This window comes from Trichosurus vulpecula, chromosome 1, assembly GCF_011100635.1.
Source record: "Trichosurus vulpecula isolate mTriVul1 chromosome 1, mTriVul1.pri, whole genome shotgun sequence".
In the NCBI taxonomy this organism is placed as follows: Eukaryota; Metazoa; Chordata; class Mammalia; order Diprotodontia; family Phalangeridae; genus Trichosurus; species Trichosurus vulpecula.
This window is the reverse complement of record NC_050573.1, coordinates 257,272,955-257,289,229: the sequence shown is the minus strand read 5'-3', so window position 1 is coordinate 257,289,229 and position 16,275 is coordinate 257,272,955. Positions and strand designations below refer to the sequence as shown.

General features: G+C 36.9%; 1 protein-coding gene across 7 annotated transcripts in view; it reads left to right on the top strand.

Annotated features, from left to right (window-relative positions):
* Positions 1-16,275, top strand: part of NOL4 (nucleolar protein 4) — a 455,220-nt gene that overhangs the window by 428,404 nt on the left and 10,541 nt on the right. For all 7 annotated transcript variants that reach the window (XM_036762303.1, XM_036762298.1, XM_036762279.1 and 4 more), the window contains one exon: positions 5,057-5,237. In XM_036762303.1, the coding sequence (XP_036618198.1) occupies positions 5,057-5,237 (181 nt within the window). The remainder of the gene's footprint in view (positions 1-5,056; positions 5,238-16,275) is intronic.

Here is a 16,275-nt window from a genome sequence, read left to right as displayed (position 1 = left end):
ACTGTCTTATGACAGTATCACTTGTTTCTTCACTTAAATGGTTTCTACCATGCTTCCCTACTCCCACTATGGCTCTTTGATTTCCTCTTGTTATTAGGTTTTTGGTATTCAACGCTACTCTACCCCTATCTTTTTTAATCTCCCCCATTCTTTTTAATCTGATATACCTATCAGATCAATATTGCCATCATGAGTCACACCCCACCCATCTCAGTGATACCTGGAGTCCTTTGACATCTATCTCCTTGTACTAGAGAGGGAGGGAGGGAGGGAAGAAGGAAGGAAGGAAAGAAGGAAGAAAGGAAGGGAGGGAGGAGGGAAGGAGGGAGGGAGGGAGGAAGGAAGGAAGGAAGGAAGGAAGGAAGGAAGGAAGGAAGGAAGGAAGGAAGGAAAGAAGAAGGGAAGGAAGTAAGGGAGCGAGAAGGGAGGAAGAGAGAGGGAATGAAAAAGGAAGGAAGGAAGGGAGGGAAGAAGGAAGGAAGGAAGGAAGGAAGGAAGGAAGGAAGGAAGGAAGGAAGGAAGGAAGGAAGGAAGAAGGGAAGGAAGTAAGGGAGAGAGAAGGGAGGAAGAGAGAGGGAATGAAAAAGGAAGGAAGGAAGGGAGGGAGGGAGGGAGGGAAGGAGGGAAGGAGGAAGGAAGGAAGGAGGGAGGGAGAGAGGGAGAGAATTTGGAAGAAAGGGAGGGGAGGGAGCATTTATTGAGTACTTACTATGTGCAATGTGCTAAATACTATAGTAAAAGATGAAATAAAAGAAGACAGATGAGCGATGAAGGAGCTAATGTTATTAGGAGGCAATACTTGTGGAACATTTGTCATATTTTGGTTTAAAAACAAACAACAAAAAACATTTCTTGAAAGGTCAGAATGGAGTGAATGAGATTCTTCTCTATATAACAGTTTTATTTAGAGATTTCTGAGGAATGTATTACAACATAGAAAATGACAATGTGTGACTTGGGAGCCAAAGCTGGACTGCCAAGCCAATTTACTCTCCCTCTGGGCACTGCCTCTTAGCTGAGTAGAGTACCATGAGAGCAGTGGAGTATCCTGAACCAACCCAAACCATTCTCAGTCAGACCCCTGCTATAAATAATCTACCATGCTATTACAAGTCTTCACTCACACTTTAATAGGAAACAAGTTTTTTTTTTCCCTTTGACATATATCAAAATGGTATTGAGCAGTTTGTCTAAAATGTAACTATACAAGTCACCTTAAGTTTGTTTAGTCTTTCATGTCTTTTTTTAGGCAATGATCCTTCTGAATAGAAACATTCAGTGTGTTTTCCGGTTGATTGTGTCTTGGTGGCCAGCATCATTCATATTTTTGTCTTTTTATGACTATCCTTTATTTTTCATGGTACAAAAATTGAATCAGAAAGGGACATAGGTTCATGTTTTTGTTTATGTGTGTGTGTGTGTGTGTGTGTGTGTGTGTGTGTGTGTATTTTCTGTTCAGATGAATGAAAAGTCTCTGCATTGGTGAGTCTTGAAGTTTGTATCCATAAGTTGCAATGTCAACCTCTTTTGAAAATAATCTTCGCACCAATTCAAGAAACAAAAACATCAGGTCAGGGAACATTGGAAACTAATGATTGTTGAAACTTACTGGCCAAGCTAAAACTTGACTCCAAGGGATATTAATTTTTTTCTGTCATTAGAGGCGGGAAAAGTGATTCTCCTCTATAACTGATAATACTGATCTTCCAAGATAAAAATAAATTAAATTTATATTAAAGCTCTGGCTAAGGGACATGACAGTTTCTTTCTTTGTTGGAATTTCATATGTTATATAATGGAACATATAGTGGACTTTAACTGCTTCCAGTAACATCAATAATGCAAATCTGTATTTGAATACAAATGAATGCCTACAAGGCCTGTTTTGGTTATTAATGGTATTAATTATCTGACTGTTCAGTGTTGTTACTGTTGTGTTTGGAACAATACTTAATAATAAAAGGCCAGAGGCAAATCTGAAAAAAAATAGCAAACTTAATAACAGAGATTAATTCTACTATACAAAGAATTCAAGAGAATGTTTACTAGTAAAAATCTAGCCTACGTTTTAACTCATTAGGAAGACACTCCTCCAGTGAATACATTTTATGAGTATGACTTGCTTTCTTTTCCCAACCAAAAGAAATGGTTCTGGTGTATTTCCAGAGAGTAACCAGTTTCCTAATATTAGAAACCAAAAGGCTCCTTATCATAAATGGTCATTGTTTAAAAAGATCTTGTAGCTGTAGGCCTACCCTCAAAGATGAAGATGTTGTTCATGAGCAGTCCTTTATGACCTTAGAATTGCTTTGAAATTCATCCCACTCAGATCTCTCTTCAAGGGCTCATTGGCTTCTCAGCTATAGTGGCATAGGAAATGGAGATCATATGCATGGACTGAGCTGGTCCTCTGTGGATATCTCTTTTGTTGTGAAAATAGTCCAAAACAGCTTCACAGAGGAGCAGAACAAAGTGAGGGAGGCCTGTCAAAATCTTCCCCATACTCTCTTCCAGTATTTGATTCTAGAAATTGACACTAAGCTATTGTGGCAGGTGACATATGGGGTACCAGCCCATCTGGTTGGCCAGGTTTATTGCCATCATGGCAGGTAAAGCTATCATTTATAATCAAGTTGACTACAGCTGCCAGCGGATGCTGGGTTTCTGTGCCATTGATGCCAGCTGTAGCAGTTTTCAGTGGTTTTAAAATTGAACTGCTTTCAGTCTGAATCCTCCCCTCAGGCCTGTTTACCATAGGAAACCTAACCAGGAGCTCATTTCTCCCAGGAACATGATGATGAAGCTCCTTAGATTGCACAACTCTTTCTACCATCAACAAGAGCACAGCACATCAAGGAAATGAAATGTAGAATATACATCATGTGTATCCTTATTTCTAATAGAAACATACTTTTTTTTCCAAATGGAGCCCCTGATCTGCCTCATTAAAGTTCAATGAATCAGAGAATTGTAGATTTGGAAGAGATATTAGTGGCCATGCAGCCTAACCCTCTCATCCTAAAGAAACAGGAACACAGAGGTCAGCTGACTTACTCAGGGTCATCAAAATAGGAAAAGTCAGGACATGAACTCATATACGGACTTAATGTTCTTTCCACTAATAAAACACTTTCCCCATAACAACTCTGTGATGTAGGGTGTGTGGTGATACTGGTTGTAAGATGAGGAAAAGAAGGCTTAGTAAAATGAAGGGATTTGACCATGAACAGAGGGCTGTTAAGTATCAGAGCTAAGGCTTGAACAAAGAGCTCTTGATTCCAGTACTGGCACTTTCTCCTCTATGCCACTCTGCATTTTCTTTAGACAATGAAAATCTCATGGCTATCTCAAAAGAGATATGGGATCTACCTTGGGACTGGGAACTGTCATTGATCTTGAGTTCTCCACTAAGGATCTAACCTCAACACCAGATGAGGAAAGGGAAGTGAAAGGAATAATCCTTTTTATAGTACCTACTCTGTGCCAGGCACTTTTACAAACATTATCTCATTTTATCTTCACAACAACCCTGGGAGCTATTGTATCCTCAGTTTATAATTGAGGAAACTGGGACAGACAAGGATTAAGTGACTTGCCCAGGGTCATACAGCTAGGAAGTATCTGAAGCTGGATTTGAACTCAGGTCTTCCTCTATCTACTGTGCTACTAGATACCTCTAAAAATAATGTTAGAGGTGCCAGGAAGTGATACCTGGATTCTTTGATCAGAGCATGCTATTCCCATTGCCAGTTAAAAGTGTTGTTCCCCAAGACCAGGGAATCTTAATATTTTTTGGTCATGGTCCTCGTTGGCAGTCTGCTGAAGCCTATGGACCCCTTCTCAAAACAGTATTTGTTGCTTCTATTCATAATTGAAGGAAATGCTAAATTTCAGTTAGAAATTAGTGAAAATAAGGATGTAATTTTTCCTATCCAAATTCATAGACTCCTTGAAATCTAATAACTGGCTATCCTTTTGACTCCAGGTCAAGACCCTTAAGAAGAGAATTCAGTTTTGTGGAACTCAAAGGCCAAGGACTGAATCTGTCAGCTGAATAGTTTTACAGTTTCTTTGCCTTTGAAATATTTCCTTTTTTAATTTCAGAATCTCATTTTGGTACACTAAAAATGTGTCCCACTTTAATCATAAATCCTGGCTCCCAGGTGGACATCTCAGGGTGAGAATAACAGAGACAGACTGGAAATGATCTGTCTTTCACAGGTCAGGATCAAGGAATAGTACAAGCAGAATTCTCTAGTACTATGTACTGTGGATCTACTTTTGTCCTGTGAAAGATTGGGGGTCATTCCCAATGTGACAGCATCTCTGCATTCACAGAGCCACATTATTTCATGTTTACTCTCTAAGCATTTGGGGCCACAAAAATGAGTCTTAAAGTTGCTTGTTCTGTTAAACATGTGCCATAAAGTTAATGGGCTGCAAAATTCTTCAGATTATGACTAAAAAAGCTCATCAGAATTCACCAGTGATTTGTTTTATATTGTCTCTGCAGTCATAAAGCAAGTTAGAAGCAAAAAGCTACCACATGCAGGAGTCAAATAAAGTCAGATATGCCCTATAGATTAGGGCCTTTTGCATTTCCATGGCAATGCAGGAAATTCACTCAGTCTCAGTTTCTCGATCAGAGAAGATGTCAAGTTTATTGCCAGTTTTGCCATTTCATTTCTCTATGACTTAAAAGGGTCTCTGGGGCAAAAAGATTTGTAGCCAATTCTCCAAGTACTAATGCAACACTTAAAAAAGACTTCAAGAGATGATTTGGAAAAACTGTTCTTTTTTGTCTTCTTCTTTTATTGTTATTTTAAGTTTGTCTGGAAAGAACAAAGTGCTACGTCACCATTCTCGGATGGATCTTCCACATTGTTGGCTCCTTGGCAAGGAGGCCATTCAAAAACAAGAATTCAGGTTGAATATACCCTTTTTTTCCCTCCCAGTAGCAACACTTGCAGAAATGTAGATAACAATAAAAAAAGTCCTGTTCCAAGTAAAATATAACAATGATTTGACACCCTATAATGAAACATTGTCTTTTCAGGACGAGTCTGCTTCAGCTGACAAACAGTATAAACAAGAGGCGGCCCAGGTCACTTATTCAACATCAGCTGTCTCTAGCACACAGGAGGTGTTGTATATCAATGGAAACGGGACCTACAGTTACCATAGTTACAGAGGGTTAGGAGGAGGACTGCTAAATCTGAATGATGCTTCTAGTAGTGGTGAGTTCTTATTACAGATTGTGTATGTGTGTCCAGTTGGGGGTGGCGTCTGTTCGAAATTGGAGAGAGAGAAGAGAGAATATATAGATGTCTCCCAAATACCTATTCCTACAAATGTGCTTTTTCTCTTGCTATTCCTCAAAATGGCAAAATCATTATGCAATTGTAGAACTACACATAATTCTCAAAACAAACCCTATGAAATTTGACTGAGTAAATAAAAAAGATTTTTTCCCTACAAGTGGAAACCCCTGATGCTAAATAATAACAACTATTTTTATAAAAACAGTAATATTAAATAGGGAATTTTTAAAATAAAAGAGTCAAGGTGATCCCTGATTTGGGGGAATTGAAGCACAGAAATGTTACATAACTTATTCAAGGACACAATGGCATAAGAACATATGAGAAAATAGAAGTATTAGACATCAGACCAATAAAAGATCTAAGTAAGAATTTTGCCTCTGACCATGTAACCTAGAGATATTTAGGAAGCAAGCATGATAACTACTTTCCTTATCATGAAAAGATTAGGGACTTCCCAAACATCACAATTTTCCCATAGCCTGCTATGGATCCATGATACTTGAATCTATTTTCATCTTATGACTGTACAACCTGTTAGGGTACTGAATCACAAAGTTAGCTACCCACTGTGTAAAGCAGCCTTCCTTTAATTCGTCTTGATTCTATGAGTTCCAAAGGTTGTCTCCATAATTCTATTATTCTGATATTTAGTAATTTCACACCCTCTAGTCAATCAGTGGCAGATTTAAGGTCTTCTGACTTACATTCCTCCTGGGTTAGCTTTGCCTTAAAATTTGCCAAAGACCTCTTAGCCTACTGCATAATTACAAATTACCCTTTATTTTTTTAGCCCAAATCTTCCCATATCTTCTTATTATTTCCTCTCCAGAATATTAACAAAAATGTTGAAGGTGGAAAAAATGGTTGTGAAATTCTTGAATATGGTGCATTGATTTAGATCTGGAAGGGACGTGAGAGGCTATCTAGATCCCCAGGAAAGTGGCCTGCCCAAGGTCCCACATGTAGGAAGTGACAAACTTTAATATAGAAGCATCTTCTCCTTATGATATGCCACACTGGCAGCACATGATAATATGATGATGTGTTTTATAGGGCAGAACAGGGCCTCACCTTTTAAAAAATGATGTCGTAAGTATCGCCAAATTCTTTCCTAAAATATTAGTCTTCTCTCTGTACACTTGACCTTAATCAATATTGCTTTACATAGTAACTTTTTGATGAAGGTCAATATAACTAGCCCCAATTCAAAGGTGAGGGACCTAAGTCAGAGAAACAAAGGTGACTCAACAAACCTAGATCAGATCCAAGATTATAATGTGTGTCCTGCCCTAGACTCAGACCAATAAACCTTACATCTCGAATTAAAAGAAGTTTTATGAATAAAAAAACTGAATTCTTCTACAATTTATCCTCTACTTACTGAAACTTGTGAGTAGCAGGGTGGTGATGGCAGTAGAATTTGTCCATTATCACTATAGTTAACTCAAGTAAAAATAATTACTTGTGAAACTATGTAATATGGCTTTTGGTTCTTTTTTGTTATTATTTTTAATGCAAAAAGAGGCGTGAGTGTTGTGTGTGTGTCTTTTCCTGCCTAGACTACTGAGGGCATAATGGGACCATTAATTTTTTTATAATCTTTTTTATGTATCCATTTTAAAATATCATACAATAAGACAATAGCTTTAGCTAAGGAGATGGTTTATAAGTAAAATTAATATTTTTAAAGTGTAATCTGATCATTTATATTAACTTTTTAATTTTAGAACCACTAGAGCCTAACAGATAATTAAATCTTAAGTGGTTGATATGAGATATAGGCTACACTCTGTACTCCATGAAGCTTAATATGTCTGGTACAGGTTCCATAGGAACTGGCTTGTGATACTTTATTTTAAAAACCGAGGCTGTCATTAGATTGTTTGTGAATATGCCTGGTGATTCAATGATAAGCCAAACTTTATCAGCTGACTATGAGATTTTGATGGACTCACGAGCAGAGTTAGGCTTATTAAACAGTGAACAAATCATTATCAAAAAACTTTTCTTCATGATTTGCTTACATGCTTGTGATGCAGTACTAGGCAACATGGTATATATACTCTTATGACAATCCCAGAATCTACTGTCACTTCCACTCAGGTTATTCTATGAGAAATGAAGACTCATTTAACTCATAATATTACATTTATATTTAAAAGTTATACCTACATTTGCTTCGCTTTCAGTTTCAAAGTGCAATTTTGTGTTGAATGATAGAGTGTAGAATGTATTGTAAACAAATTGCTATTTCCCATTGACAGCTTCTTAATTATTAAAATAACAAATGATATTGACAATCATATTATTATGGGATTGGGGTTCTTTTGGTTTATTTTCCCTTATAGTTGGGGAAATAATAAAATATTATTAATGTTAAATGACTGCATACCTTAGAACACTGTGCCCCTTTCGTGGTGACAGAAATATGCTTCCAAATGTTATTTGGCAGAGATTAGAGAGGAAAGCCATGTATCTCTGGACTGCATTAAGAACTAAAGAGTGTCTCCAAGGGCAGGATTATTAAGTTTTTGTCTGAACTAATTCCTCTCAGGTTCGAAAGAGTAGTGCCTCAGGAACACAAGCAAAAGAAGGGAGCTGATTTTGGAAAGAAATTGAGAATCAGAAGTGTCTTCAGTATCTCATATTCTAATGCATCTTGTTATTTTCCAACATTACCATTGTTTTCTGGGTGTCAATTCGGACAAAGTATAATATATTGATACTCTAACCAACACAGGACTTACTGACTACAAGCTAAGGATGTCTTTTCATCATCCTTTAAGCCTATAATATTTAACACTTAATTTATGGTATTTTAGATAGGAAAATCTTATCAGGAGCTGGTAGTTTTAAAAAATATATATGAAAATCTATTTGCATTGACAAATTAAATCTTTTCTAGGCATTTCAAACGTTTGTGTGTAATCAAGAAATGCATGTTGTTGTTGTTGTTTTATATATGAATAAATTCCATTTACTTGTTAAAATAAAGCATGACCTTGGACCATAATACAGCATAGGATACTTGGCCTCTGTAGGAATCTACTCTGTGTCAGAATCAAGAAAGAAGCACATAATGTTAAAGTCTCTAAACATCAGTTCAGCTGATTTCATATGGAAAGGAAGAACTACATTCATGCACATAAGTCATAATCAACATACAAGGGTCATAGAGCCCAGTTTTATATAAGACAGAATTGCCAAATTCAGCTGATTGCTGAAAACTCAGGCTGATCTGTAGTCATTCCTTGAAGTAGTAAGAAGCTAAGCATTTAGAAAACATTGGCAACATGATACTAGCATGAAATAAGATAAATGTGTACTCTTAGTCATAAACTGGATGAAGGAAAATAAGAATCTAGACCATTAACTGGGGTTAATAAGCCAGGCTGAGATTTGGGGTGAGAGCAGTATTCAAACATATATAAGGTTTATTACAGGAGTTTTTAATCCAGTTTTGTGTGTAACAGACCCTTTTAGCAATCTGGTAAAGGCTAAGGAATTCTCAGAATAATAATGTTTTTTTAAATGCATAAATATATATATATAGAGAGAGAGAGAGAAAGAGAATTTCAAAGGAAATTTATTGTATTGAAATAAAAATGCAGTTTTCCTCATCCAATTTCACAATCCTTTGAAATTGCTCCCAGGATGTATAAATCCTAAATTCACACTGGAAAGAGAGCAAGGGGCCAGACAGATGCTAATGGCTAATAAAGAACTGAGGGTACTATCCCTAGAGGGAGATGTGGATTTTTTCCCCTGCAATTTCAGAAGTGATGCAACAGTGACATTGTGTTCCTTTTGTGTCATCACACAATTTTTACACGCATTCTAACTGCTTTCTGTGTAAGGGCAAAAGAGGGCAAAACTCAATTTGCAATCTACCACAAAGGTAGATAGAAGTTTCTAAAATTATTTAATTTTTCTTGTGTCTAAAAATTTAATGTTTTGAATTAAAAATAGGATGTGTAAGTTTGAAGATTTATATATCTTAAAACTAACGTATGAGAAGTAACATGATGTAAAGTATGAAGAGTTCAGGTTGTGGCTCTGCCATAGCCTAGTTGTGTTATACCGGGAAAGTCACATAACCTCTCTAAGACCATAAGTTAGGTGCAAGACAGTTGCTGATATTAATTGATATTGTTTCATCCCTGGGGGCTACCTATACGAATTTTTAAAAAAAGATGAATACGAGAGAACCATAATTTAAATTTAAATATAAAAGAATATACTCTCTGGAGTTTTCATTGCAACTGTTATAAACAAAAGTAATAGCAGCTTGACAATGTTTTGATAGGCTAAATATGTTTATATTTTTGCTTAATGACCAAAATCGTTACTATGAAATTTCTGTGAGTTATACAAAAAATTAAAGTCATGAAGGAAAGTATATAGTATGAATGTTTTAGCAATACTCCTAATGAATTCTAAAGCAAAAATCATTAAAACATCTGTGCTCCACACTCCAGGTATGAAGATGGAAAATAACATAGTGTTTACCTAAAAGGAGCATCTAATCTAGTAGAATGAGATAAATTCAGTACACTGATACTGGATTTAGGAGACATGATTTTGAATATGAACATCAACATTAGTTGATTGACCAAAAGTCACATAACGTTTTGTAGTCTCATTTCTTCAACTGTAAAATGGGGACAATATTTCTTATATTACTTCCTTCATGGGGTTACTATAAGGAAGTGTAACACCACCTCAAAGATACTTACAATGCTATTTTTTAACTGCCCTCCTTGACCCAAGAGGAGGGTAGCTGACACTGCTAATTCTCAGGTTCTAGGGAAAGAGAGTGTGTCTTTATTCTCAAAACTATAGTTCACATGTCCCCACTAGTGTGCTTTCCCTAAATAGTCAGCCAATAGACCCAACTAGTTCAAAGTCAAGGCATTTACTAAAATTACATGTGAAATTTGAAGAGGAAGAGATTACTTCCAGCTAGAGAAATCAGAGAAGATTAAATACAAAAGGAGTAACTTGAGCTGAACATTAAAGAAAGAGAAAAATGTCAATAGATGGAAATGTAAGGAAATGTCCTACATTAAGGTAGAGGAGTTGGAGAGAACAAGGAAAGATCAGGAAAGTGAAAAGTAGCTCAGTTTAGAGGAATGTACAGTGCACAAAAGAAGGTAATATTTAATAAGATGGAATAGGTAGGTTAAAGCCAGATTTTGAATAGTCTTGATTGTCAGGCTCAGGAATTTGTATTTTATCCTCTAAGCAATAGAAATCCTGAAGTTTTTGAGCTGAGGAATAATATAATCAGATGTCATCTATGCTTTAAAAAAGTTATTTTTAAAATTTAGTGAAGGATGGATTGAAAGAGGGAAAGGCTGGAGGCAAATAGACCAGCTATGACTCCAGCCAAGTGAGGAGTGCCTGAAATGAACTAGAATGGTAGTAGTGGAACTGGAAAGAAGGGATGGATATGAGATATATTGTTGAGTTATAATTGACATATGAAGGAGATTCATTCAAATTGTGCAGCTGTGATGACAAGAAAACAAGAAACCAGTCCTCTGTTACTCTAAGGGCTCTGAAGTCCTTAGGGATACTTCTGTTGTTAATGTATATTCTGTCACTTGATTCTAAAGCATATAAATCAGTTAGTTGTGTCAAAGATCCCTCTCCGTGGCATCCAATTGGATTCAATATATGGCCTGTGTCATTTATACCCTCAAGGAGCTCATACAGAGACCACATTCCATCAATTGGAATTGTTGAGTATGCAGAGAATTTTTAGCTGTGAGATGGAATGTATCCTTAAATGGTGCAACAGTGACCTAGACTATGAGTCTACTGCAATAGCTAGCAAGGAATAGAAGTAATTTGATGTGGGGGTAGGTCCTATAGCAGTGCCCTGCACCCATGAAATCATGGCAAAGCAGAACAACAATGGATTTGGTGACCAAAGAATTGGCTTCAAGTCCAAACTCTGCTGCATATTAGCTATGTGCCCTTAAGTCCCTAAATCTTTCAGAGCTTCTGTCTCCCCTCATGTTTAAAACAGAAATAATATACTTCACAGAGCTGTTTTGAGGAAAGAGCTTTATAAGTAAGTCACAAGGCTCTATGTAAATGTAAATCATATTTCTTGTGAATCCAGGTACTGATCCTTATTATTATAGGGCTTGTGAATTATACATCCGTTTTCTTCACTTGGTTTCTTAATATCTCGCTACTGTATTGATTCCAAGAATTTTATTTTTAAAAATTTTGGATCTTTTGCTCATTTTTTCAACCTTAACATTTTTAAACCAGTTGCTCACTTTTAATAGATTTGGGAACATGAAAAAGGAGATCTTTACACACGTATGTATAGTTATATCTATCCAAATGAACATAGAAATATGTAACTCCAATTCAATTCAGCAAATATTTATTGACTACCTGCTATGTCAGAGACATAGGGTTAGGCAGAGATAAAATTATCTCTGCACTGAAAGTGTTTATAAGGGAGGAGAATACAAATATAGAAAAAATGTTAGAAATTAAACTACAAAAAGGACAAAGGAAGGATCGAAAAGTGCTACAGAAACTGAGATGGGGAGCAATCACTTTTATCTGTGTGATGACAGGGGAGTTTTATAGAAGAGATGGTACCCGACTTGATTTTTTAAAGAAAAGAATTCCTATAGGTGAGAATGTAGATGTGCTATATTCTACACATGAGGGATGACCCAGAAGAATACACGAAAGTTGGAAAGAATAGGAAAAAATCAAGGGACAGCTAAAAGGCCAATTTGACTGGAATAAAGAATTGGTGAAGGGGAGCAGTATGAAATAAGACTTTAAAGTCATGTTGGAGCCAAATTACAAAGACTTTTAAGTGTCAAGCTGAAAAGTCCATATTTTTTCTAAGAGGCAATAAGGAGCCGCTAGATTTCTGAACAAGAGAGTGACACGGGCAGGCCTGTGCTTAGAAATATTTTTTTGTCAGGTGAATATAAAATGGATTGAACAGGGGGAAGAATGGAGGCAGGGAGTTCAGCTAGTCAATCAGCTAGAATTTACTAAGTGCCTAATATGTGCAAGGTGCACAAAGAGGAGAAAACTAAGATCCACATTAGAAGGCACAAGGCTCTGAACCTGGGTGGAGGCAATGTGAATAACCTAAAGTGAACAAATCCTAAATAGAAATAGGGAAGTTGGAAGGAAGGAAAGTTATGATGAGAGAGGAGAATAGCTGTGGATGAGTTGAGTTTGAGGTTCTAGTACTACATGTGTATGGATATGTCCAATAAGCAGTTGGAAAGACAGGACTAGAGGTCAGTGGGAATGTTTGGCTGATTGTATAGATTTTTGAGTAATCTACAAAAAAGCAATAATAAGAGATGAGAATGAATGAGATTTCCCAGCAAGAGAGTATTGAGAGAGAAGAGAAGTGGAGATGAAGATAGACCCTTAGGGGACATTTATACTCAAGGGTCAGAAGGAGGAAGATGAACCCAGCAAAAGAGACTGAGGAGTGGCAAGGCATGAAAGAAGAGAACCAGGAGAGTGTCATGGAGCCAAGGGAAGAGAGAGTATCAGGGAGAGACGATTAGCAATGTCATACCACAAAAGCATCAAATCGAATGAGGACTAAGAAAGGGGCATTTAAAATACATTGTAGAGACTGGTTTTAATAAAGTGGAAGGAACAGAAGCCAGATTACAAATGAAAAGTGAGCTTAACTGTGAGAAAGTAAAGACAATGCATAAACTTTCTTTGTAGTTTGACACCGAATTGGAGAGAAGAGTCCCAAGATGATAGCCCATAGGGTAATAATAGATCAAGGGAAGTTTTTCAATGTTTAGGAAAGACTTAAGATTGATATGTATGTGTGTGTGTGTGTGTGTATACAGACATATATATGTCTGTATGTATACAGACATATATATGTCTGTATGTATACAGACATATATGTGTCTATGTATACACATGTATATGTATGTATACACACATATGTACATATGTGTGTGCATACACACAATGGTAGAGAAATGTGGGCTCTCATTCCTCTTTTGCCATTGAGATCATAGCTCAATCAGCTTTTCCCACTTATAAAATGCTGTTTATTGAGAAGTTAGAACAATGCCAATTGGTGAGCTATTTACATACCTGTAAAGATAAATGTAAACCCTGCATCTATAGGATTGTAGGATTCAGAGCTGGATAGGACCTTAGAGATCATCTAATGACTAGATTCTAGTGTAAACTAACCCTCTGATTTTACAGATAAGGAAATCAGCCTGAAGTGCTTACATGACCTAGCAAAGTTCACAGAAGTAGTTAAGTAGCAAAGCCAGTAGTAGGTAGATGGTAACCTCCATTCCAGTCAATTACAATGATTAGCAAAGGGGTTAATGCTTCATCGGAACGGTGATGGAAGAAGAAAAAAGCTACCTCCAAAGATAAGTAAAAAGAAAAATTGTAAATTATCTGATTAAACTCCTTTATTTAATAATGCAATTGGTTCCAAAACCTTGGAGAAGGTGAACTAAAGAGGCATGTTTACTTCAGCTCTAACTGAAGTATCCAACAAGAATAATTGTTTATACTGTGCAATATTGACTTGGGTTTTATGGTGTAGTCTTCATAAAATCCATCTCTCCACTGCATAATAAATTTGATTCTTCATGTATCTTTAAAGTACAAGAAGATCTCTAGGGAATGCTGCACTGTCCTTAGTCACTGAATAAGGAAAGAAAAGGAGATTTCACTAGCTTTCTAGATTCTTTCTTCTAGAGTTGGCTATAATATAAAGGTTAGGTACTTTCAAGTGATGTGACCTCATTGTATTTACCTTACTTTTGTGTCTTTCTCCAACTCCCTCAAAATAAAATAAGTTTCTCTAGGGACCTATCTTGGAAGATGAGTTGAGCTTCACTGGTCTCATCAGCAAGTCTGCTGTGCAGGGCAAAGGTCCTAGGAGGCAGCTTTTCTCTTGCCCAGGAAAGATAAATCTCTCTTCCTGTCTGGAAATGAAAATGCCCATTCATAAGCTTCCAATTGCCTGGGTTTTGTCAACTGAATGGACTCAACTAAGGCAGAGGGTACCAGCTCCTTTCCTGGACAAATGTATAGCAGCTACCTATTTGTTCTAGCCCCAGGAAAGCATCTGTCCACCAACACAAGAGACAGCCATGAGAGGACTATCTTAGGAGTCAGGAAGGGTTCTAGAGTTCAAATCCCACTTCTGACATATTTTGGCTTTGTAACTCTAGGAAACTCACTTAACCTCAGGGAACCAGGATTGTAAGCTTCGGAGAAGGTATCTGATATCCACTGATAGGGCAAATTTCCTTATTAAGAATTCCTTGTACCAATGAAATCACAAATTCAATCAAAAAAAATACAAAAACAGAAACAATAATTTCAAATTCCAAACATAGCCATGATAAGAAATTCTTATTTTTCATTTTAACTTTGTAAATAAATTCCAGTTCCTTTCCAATGTTTGAACCTTGAATGCTGTCATATAGATTTCCATACCTGAAAAATGCTTAGTTTTTGTTTTGGTTTTTTTTTTGGTGTTCCATTTTGCAGGAAATGCTATGCTAGGCTACCCTTCATACTCAACTATTAAAGATAATCAATGTTTTGGGTACATTCTGGTGGCTAAATCCATTCTATCAATTAATCAAACTCGGATCTGTGGATATATTTAAGAAATGAGTGTGCTTTCAATATCTGAATGGCAGTTAATAGAAAGGAGTCATGTTTCATGATTCAATGCAATGAATGTGTCCTACCATGTTAAAGCACATTAAGTAATTTAACCTAATTAATGTAATTCCTGATGTAATCCTCCAGATCTTGGACTCCTTGACTCTTTTAAGCTGACTGAAATGCTTCTCTTTAGGAAGGTATTCCATACAGTTACATGTGTTCTGTATCTAAAATGACCTTGAACGTCACTATAAGAAGGGACACATCACCTGACCCTTAAATGTCTCTGACAGTATACAGCCCAATTTTTTTAATGTGGTATCATGGGAAGGGATTACTAAGGTTTCAGGGTAACCATATTTGATAAGACTTTTGTATGTAAGGCCATATTCAAAGAAATGTTTCAATGGATCTATTTAACAATAAGTTATAATTAGCTCCTACCATCTTTGTTTTGTGAATGTCTTATAACAATCAGAATCCATTCTTTCTAAATAAATTTGCAATAAGATACATTCAACCTTTTATCTTTATATTCCAGGGCCATTCTTGATAAACTACTCCATTATAACTGTGGTTTGCCTTGAGCAGGTTTTCAAGCAGCTTTTCTATCAGTTTTCTCACTTCACCTTGAAATAGTTATTTTCTCTCTTAGCCAGCTGTCAGCAGCATGAAAGTTTGAAAGGAAGAAGGCTGGATCACCTGTTGAATCCCCTGAATGTCTAGTTCATCTACCCTCAACAACTTCACCTTAGCAGCAATCCTTGTCATTTGTACATACAAAAAATTTTGTATTTATTGCTTTGTTTTAATCCATCAGTAAGATGGGGTTTAACTTACTCTTTGGATATCTAGTAAAATAAGATTAGAATTTGAAAAGAGACCATTTGTGCTGGGCCTGTTGGAGAACACCTGTATTTCCTGCTATCAGAGAGGCTAGAAAGGTTGAGCTCTGGGGTTCTGAGCTGCAGCAAGGCTCAAGCCAATAAAGTGGCCACACCTGGTCTGTTACCAACATGGGGAGCCCAAGCTAAGGGAGGTACAAACTGACCCAGGTCAGAGATGGAGTAGATCAAAGATCTCATGCTGATAGGATAAAGCCTTGGAATGGCTGGTGTACTTCTGGCCTGGGTGAGACGAGGTAGGGCGGGGCAAGGCAAGGAGGGAAGGATAGGAAGAAGGAAGGGAGGGAAAGGAAAGGAAGGGGAGGGAAGGGCAGGGAAGGGAAGGGAAGGAGGGAAAGGAACAGAAGGGAGGGAAAGGAGAGGGAAGG